We start from the raw sequence: 8404 nt of genomic DNA, 5'->3' as shown, positions 1-8404 counted from the left end.
AGAGAATGCCAAGAGTGTGCAAAGCTGTCATCAAGGCAAAAGGTGGCTATTTGAAGAATCACAAATATAAAATGTTGTTTGATTTGTTTAACACTTTTTTGGTTACTACATGATATGTGTTATTTCATATTTTTGATGTCTTCACTATTATTCTACAATGTAGAAAATAGTACAAATAAAGAAAAAGCCTTGAATGAGTAGGTGTTCTAAAATGTTGGACCGGTAATGTAACTTTTCAATGACTGTTGAGAAAGCTTCTGCCATAATGCATTGAAAGTGAAACACTCATCCACCAGTAAGTCACACTTGTACAATTAAAAGAATGTGCTCCAAAAATTTTGCTCATTTAATTTCAAATTCTGTACATATTTTTACATAAATGGAATGTTATAACATACTGTATGTCTAAAAAGTTTCTAAAATAACATTTCTAGGTATGTACTGTCGGCCTGTCTCTGAAGTACCTTGGGAGGTATAACCCAAATAAAAATAGTTTCCTTCACCTCTCAACTATTACATGAATGCCCTACTACACCTCCACCTTCATTCAAGCAAGCTCATCCCCAACTAATAATCATCTACAGTATGTTCGCTGTCATGGTATATTATAGTATCATGAACAGAACATCAAGTATAGCTAGCTACCTGATGACATATGTGTGTTCTCTAACACATCTCGCATTCATATATGTTGACTGTTTTAAACACTGCTTCTTCACAAGTCCATCCATATGGCGCTTTTCAACACGTAGATTTGGATAGACATCGATCCGATTGGATTGATATGGGCTCAAATTGGCAACTGTAGCATAAGCAGCAAAACCAAAACATTTACACAAAATGACCATATAACCCCCCTCCTTTACCACTGGCCTGACATCCAAACTGAACTCTCTACAGTAAAAACATAACGAAATCAGTTTAGGTGCTAGGCTGCCTCCCCACTCGCCCCCCAAAGAAACTCAAACATCCAAAATAAAAGACTAACAATACTGAAATGGGGGTCAAATGTGATTTAAAACTTATTCTAGCTATAGTAGATCATATAAGGCTGTTCTGGTAGGCTAGCTAGGGAGGATCCTCGTGCTACACACATACCCATGACAATAAGGGCATATTGTACACATACAGTAGTATGCTTCACAATCGTGAGCCATTCGACAACATTTCAATACACTTACAGTACAGTAGCCATGGGACAAACCATGCGGTTAGACCAGACATTCTAGTTTCAGACCAGATATTCTAGTTTCAGACCAGATATTCTAGTTTCTCCCTCACTGATGTGCAATGAGGAGAAACTCCCATCTGGATTTAGATTAAACTTTATTAGCTATAGTACATGATGACAAATGGGAAAACAGTCCATTTGGGTGGGGGATTTTTATTGTCCCAATTCCAAAGTGCTTTATGCCTCACTGTACTTCTTGAAAAATAAATTGTTAGCAGCATGTTTTAGAGGCATGATGATGGCACTTTTGGAGAAACCACAGTTAATATGGTGTAACTGACCCAGTAGCCATGGTAACACTATCTTTAGTATATCCATACCATAACACCCAGATCCCCTATTAATGCTCTTTGTTAATTTGTCTGACTGGTCGTTATAAGTTTGAATTGGGCAACCAATATAAATACTATTGATCTTATTCCTTGATATGTCATAATAATATACTATAATCTAAAATCCCTAAACTGTGGAGATGAAAAACCTCCACAATGATTGTGAAAAGCATAGCCAATAAAGCCTTTTGTCTATCAGTTTCTTACTCTGCCCTTATTCGCAACCCAATGGTGAAGATGGAGGTCTACTATACTTGTGTACTCGTTAGCAGCACATCCTGGGAAAGCTCTCAAAACATTAAAGAGAACAACAGCAAGGCCTTGTTTAAATATTACAACACAGGGTTGCTGGAAGCTGAAATGTATTAGATAGGAAATGTGTAAAACCTTCAAACACGTTGACAAAGTTTCAGGGGATCCAACATTCTAATGATAACTTTTTTGAAGACATCAGTCTTCCCCTTATTCTGATTGGCTTTGAAATGGAGCTCCACCAATCGTCTACTTCCTGCCCCGCCCTCTCACCTCTACTGTGATAGATTGATTGGTAGATGATTATGATTGGGTAAAAAGTGTGCTAGCTCAGGCAGCTATTTGAAACAGCACTGAAATGGACAAACATGAATAGAATACATAGTTATTCATGTCATTCTCTTTGCATTAAGGCCCGACTTAGTTTCACTACAACTCACACATACATACACAGATATGCAATTACACCATTATGTCAAAACCTGCACACTTAAAATAAAATAATTTGCATAATAATAACTGCTAAGTCTCATGATGATAAATAAAGATTAAAAGTCAAAGTGAGTGAGTGAGAGAAGAGGATGGGTGTGTGAACCCTGTAGAAGGCTAGAGTATATACACCACATAATGTCAACGGGCCCCTGGGGGAGGGGGATATCTGATCTGGGGTCAGCACATTGTAGCCTGGATCCCAACTGAAATGCTCCTCTTTACAATTGCCAAACTGAAGATGTACAGTAAAACACAGTGAAACACAGTAATTCAGTTGGGAATCAGGCTAAGCACAGAGGGCCTCATGTCCCAGTCAGACAGCTATTGCTGCTACAAAAACTAAGATTAACGTTCTCACTCCAGAGAAGTGCCTGCTGGGAGTTGTAGTTGCCACTAGCCGAGCCACACGCTTCTGGTAGCACAGTCCAGTTCATGTCTTGTTGCTACCACAGAGGCATTGAAGGGTTGTGAGTTAGATAGCTAGTCAGGGGAAAGGAGAGCGTGAGAAACAGAGAGTGGGGCAGCATATAGCAGGGCACTTCTAATTTCAGTGTGGCTAGCAGCTAGCAGCATGTCCCAGTGGAGTAAAGTTAGAGTTAAGCAGAGTTTCACATTCAGCTGAGTCTGGCTCTCTGCTGGGTCTCTCTCCGTCTGTCGTCATCCAGTCAACAACACACAGGGGGAAGGGCTAGGGAGGGAGGATTTAATATAGACAGATACCTGACCTCCTGCCCTCTGTCCCCCACCCACCATTCACACTGTTCTGTTGTCCTGACTCTGCCTTGGTAGGCCAGGATCCAAAGGTGAAGGCACTGGTAGACAGAGTTGGTGAGGATGGGGAAAGAGTGGGAGAGGGGGATGAGAACTGACTTCCCCCTCTCCCCTCAGCTTGCTCCCCGAAATGTCCAGGTGTACAATCACTCAGACCAAACAGATGGGAGGAAACCTGAATCTGCTGCCCAATAACACAGGAGGAGGGAATTCCAAGTCACAGTAGCCCTGGAGCTCAGCCAATCACAGCAGCACAATCACTGAGGCACGGCCAATGGGATGGAATGCAAAATGTCTGTGGGTGGCATATACAGCCGTTCCATTGATGCAGCAGAGAGTGAGAGGGCGTGTTGAGAGCAACAGATTTTCCTGATTGGATAGTTGTGCAAAGGAGGTGGTGTCTTCCCTCAACATCAGGCTGTCGGATAAGCATGCTGTCTGTCTGTCTGTCTGTCTGTCTGTCTGTCTGTCTGTCTGTCTGTCTATCTGTCTGTCTGTCTTTGAGGACAAAGCAGAGGTTGGTTGTATTTGTGAGTGTGCATTTGTGAGTTTGTGTCTGTCTGGTCTTGTCTTGGAGCAAATTGTGTGTGTGAAGATAAAGCGATAGATCAGCATTAAATGTAGTTTCCCTGAAAATTGCTTTTAATGAGATTTGGCACACTGCGGTACTTGACTGGTTTGAGTGGAGGTGTTGAGGGCTGTTGAGACATACTGGAGGTGGTGGGGTAGAGGGGTAGGGTCAGGGGTCAGTTCTGTACTGGCCACAGAGTCACAGGGAAGGCGATGGGATTCACATTGAGGACTGTTGTTATTGGAACAGATCACTCTTCTTATCGAGGAAGTAAGAAACCTGCAGCGAGGAAAAACAACAGAAATCTGAATAAACTGATGTGATGCTGAAACAGAACAATAGAAAGAAAGAACTCGACTGAACTAAAGGGTATAATACTGTATCATATTTTTCCTGTTCTGTGTCAATACAGTACTGCATTTCCGTTTGGGGAATTCTACGGCAGAAACATTTAAGTTTCCCACAGAATATTAAAGTGACTTATCACAATAATGCATCAACATCAATAACACCCAGGAAATGTGGAATTTACCTGCGGAGAAAATACATATTAATATATAATTTACCTGTGGAGAAAAGTAGCGAGGCCCTTTAGTCTGAGGGATGTTCTGGACACGATCTGTTCACCTCAAACCACTCATCAATACAGCTGCCAGAGAGAGAACAGGAGACACAGTCAGGGAGAACATAGCACATACTACATACAGTGCATTCGGGAAAGTATTCAGACCCCCTTTTCCCCCCAAAACGATTCCACGTTACAGCCTTATTCTAAAATGGATTTAAAAAAAAAATTCTTCATCAATCTACACACAATAACCCATAATGACAAAGTGGAAACAGGTTTTTAGGGATAGACATCCCGCTAGCGGGACACCAGTCGACAACATCTGGTGAAATTGGAGTGCGCACAATTCAAATAAATAATCCTAATATTAAACATTCATGAACATACAAGTATCTTATATAATTTAAAAGCTTAAATTCTTGTTAATCTAACTGCATTGTCCGATTTACAATAGGCTTTACAGCGAAAGCATACCATGCAATTGTCTGAGGACGGCGCCCCACATCAACATATTTTGCAAACAGCACAGGCTTCTTAAAATCACAAATAGCGATTAAATAAATCACTTTCTTTTGAAGATCTTCCTCTGTTTGCAATCCCAAGGGTCCCAGCTACAACATGAATGGTCATTGTGTTAGATCAAATCCTTGTTTATATCCCAAAAGTCTGTTTAGGGGGACAAAATGGCGCCGTAGAGAGAACACTGTGTTTCAGCGAGCTCCCGTGGCATTCGTTAATTTATATTTTTACATTAATCTCCTAGCTTGAAAAAGTGGTAGAATTGGCTAAATAAGTTATCCTACAATGAATCTTGACGGCTATTTATGAAAAATCTCCGACAACATGCCCAACAGAACTACTAAGAACTCGACCAAAACCACCATCCCTGTAGATGTGCAGGAGGAGCTAGCTAACGTTAGCGAAGCTAGCACCATTGCGGATCCAGGCACAATGGACCTGGTGATTCAAAAGATGACTGATAACATTACTAAAGTGATCGATGTTAAGATAAGAACGGTCTTGGAAGCAATAGCAGGCCATTAAGCTGAACTACAGAGGGTTGTCAAACGTGTTGATGAGGCGGAAGGAAGAATTGCTAGAGTGGAAACTTCAACTACATATATGGACACTAAAATAAAAGCACTTGAGAAACAGGTGCGCGAAATGGCGGAGCGCATTGACGACTTGGATAATCGAGGACGCAGATGCAATATTCGTGTTGTGGGACTCCCGGAAAATTCTGAAGGGACACGTTCAGTACATTTTTGTTGAGGAATGCGGTATAGCTTCACTCTCTCCTCAAGCTAAGTCACTTAAAGCTATTTGTGATGATCTGGGGTATGCTGATGTTTGGAGAACTTTTCATCCCTCCAACAGAGAGTTCACTTTAATCTCTGGACCTCAAGAATGTCAGACTAGAATAGATTACTTCTTTATGCCCAGGACATCTTTGCAGTCTGTTTTATCCGCTAGGATAGGAAGCATAGTCATATCTGATCATGCAGAGGTGATCCTGGACATAAAACTCAGCGGGGCATTCAATCGGTCAAGACATTGGAGGTTGAATACGACCATTCTTAAAGACCATACATTTCCTGTCATATTTTATTACAGAGTTTAAAGCGTTTTCTCTATTAACTCTCAATCAACAGATAACCCCTCGCTCCTTTGGGAAACCTGTAAAGCGTACGCCAGGGGTCTGATTATGTCATACACAGCCACTAAGAGACGGAAAGAGCGTGAAAAGCAAAACATGTTAGAGGGTGAATTAGGAACTAAAGAGAAGGACTACAGCTCTCTTTTTAGCTATGACAATCATTTATATGAAAATAAATAGATAAATGACTAATTTAAGTCATTTTATGCAAACCTTTATGCCTCAGAACTGCCAAAGGATGCACCCAAATTAATGGAGAACTTATTTTCTAAGATTGAGCTCCCTACTATCTCCAAAGAACAGAGGTCTCTCCTTAATGTCCCTATTACCGAGGAAGAGATAATGTTCGCAATTAAGAATCTGCAAAATGGTAAGGCCCCAGGACCAGACGGGTTTTGTAGTGAGTTCTATAAAGAGTTCCATGGCCTGTTCCTTGAGCCATTGCGTGATATGTTTAACCACTCATTTTCAAATGACCAGCTCCCTCAAATGCTGAGAGAAGCCAACATATCACTTACTCTCAAAAAGGGAAAATGTCCAGAGTCTTGTTCCTCGTACAGACCAATTTCCCTTCTAGAATAGAAAATTGCTTTCTAAAATTCTAGCCACAAGACTAGAGGACTCACTGCCACTAATTGTGAAAGGAGACCAAACTGGCTTCATTAAGGGCCGTAAATCATGCAACAATGTCAGGCGGCTTCTTAATGTAATTCAAGCCTACCAACAAAGTGCTTTGGATGGTCTTGTGCTCTCCCTAGATGCTGAGAAAGCATTTGATCGTGTGGAGTGGTCTTACCCATTCTTTGCTCTAAATAAATTTGGTCTAGGGGACAACTTTATAAAATGGGTGAAAGGTTTATATGATGATCCTCAGGCTGCTGTCCTTACTAATGGGCTAAGGTCAAATAGCTTCTCTATACACAGAGGTACCAGACAGGGCTGTCCTTTGTCCCCTCTCCTATTTGCACTCGTTATTGAACCACTGGCCGAGGCCACCAGGGTAACGCCTGCTATACAGGGGCTGCTCATTGGTGATGTTCACCATAAAATAAGCTTGTATGCTGATGATGTCCTGATATTCATCTCTAGTCCCGAGACTTAAATTACATATTTTTATTAATATTATTTTATTATTCAGCGAATGCTCAGGCTACAAGATTAACTTAACTAAATCAGAGGCTATACGGGACTCAATCGGAAATCGGTATTTTTGGGCGCCGATTTCTGTTTTTTTATTATTATTATTTTTATACTTTTATTTCAAATCAAATCAAATCACATTTATTTATATAGCCCTTTGTACATCAGCTGATATCTCAAAGTGCTGTACAGAAACCCAGCCTAAAACCCCAAACAGCAAGCAATGCAGGTGTAGAAGCACGGTGGCTAGGAAAAACTCCCTAGAAAGGCCAAAACCTAGGAAGAAACCTAGAGAGGAACCAGGCTATGTGGGGTGGCCAGTCCTCTTCTGGCTTTGCCGGGTGGAGATTATAGCAGAACATGGCCAAGATGTTCAAATGTTTATAAATGACCAGCATGGTCAAATAATAATAAGGCAGAACAGTTGAAACTGGAGCAGCAGCACGGCCAGGTGGACTGGGGACAGCAAGGAGTCATCATGTCAGGTAGTCCTGAGGCATGTTCCTAGGGCTCAGGTCCTCCGAGAGAGAGAAAGAAAGAGAGAATTAGAGAGAGCACACTTAAATTCACACAGGACACCGAATAGGACAGGAGAAGTACTCCAGATATAACAAACTGACCCTAGCCCCCTCGACACATAAACTACTGCAGCATAAATACTGGAGGCTGAGACAGGAGGGGTCAGGAGACACTGTGGCCCCATCCGAGGACACGCCCGGACAGGGCCAAACAGGAAGGATATAACCCCACCCACTTTGCCAAAGCACAGCCCCCACACCACTAGAGGGATATCTTCAACTTACCATCCTGAGACAAGGCCGAGTATAGCCCACAAAGATCTCCGCCACGGCACAACCCAAGGGGGGGAACCAACCCAGACAGGAAGATCACATCAGTGACTCAACCCACTCAAGTGATTTAACTAGGCAAGTCAGTTAAAGAACACATTCTTACTTTCAATGACGGCCTAGGACCGGTGGGTTAACTGCCTTGTTCAGGGGCAGAATGACAGATTTTCACCTTGTCAGCTCAGGGGATCCAATCTGGCAACCGTACAGTTAACTAGTCCAACGCTCTAACCATTGCACTCCACGAGTAGCCTGCCTGTTACGCGAATGCAGTAAAAGCCAAGGTAAATTGCTAGCTAGCATTAAACTTCTCTTATAAAAAACAATCAATCCTAATCACTTTTTATAACTACTAAGTCAGGGTATATGCAACAGTTTGGGCTGCCTGGCTCATTGCGAACTAATTTGCCAGAATGTTACGTAATTATGACATAACATTGAAGGTTGTGCAATGTAACAAGAATATTTAGACTTAGGGATGCCACCCGTTAGATAAAATACCGAACGGTTCCGTATTTCACTGAAATAACAAACGTTTTGTT

At 41.8% G+C, this 8404-nt stretch overlaps 1 protein-coding gene across 1 annotated transcript in view; it reads right to left on the bottom strand.

Annotated features, from left to right (window-relative positions):
• Positions 1 to 323: 323 nt before the first annotated feature.
• LOC139390880 (E3 ubiquitin-protein ligase znrf2-like) overlaps positions 324 to 8404 on the bottom strand; it is a 77812-nt gene continuing 69731 nt past the window's right edge. Inside the window, exons 4-5 of the mRNA XM_071138278.1 lie at positions 4216 to 4298; positions 324 to 3928 (exon numbers count right to left, since the gene is read on the bottom strand). Coding sequence (XP_070994379.1) covers positions 4241 to 4298 — 58 coding nt within the window. The 3' untranslated portion in view covers positions 324 to 3928; positions 4216 to 4240. The remainder of the gene's footprint in view (positions 3929 to 4215; positions 4299 to 8404) is intronic.

This window comes from Oncorhynchus clarkii, chromosome 3, assembly GCF_045791955.1.
Source record: "Oncorhynchus clarkii lewisi isolate Uvic-CL-2024 chromosome 3, UVic_Ocla_1.0, whole genome shotgun sequence".
In the NCBI taxonomy this organism is placed as follows: domain Eukaryota; kingdom Metazoa; phylum Chordata; class Actinopteri; order Salmoniformes; family Salmonidae; genus Oncorhynchus; species Oncorhynchus clarkii.
This window is presented reverse-complemented; position numbering and strand designations above follow the sequence as displayed.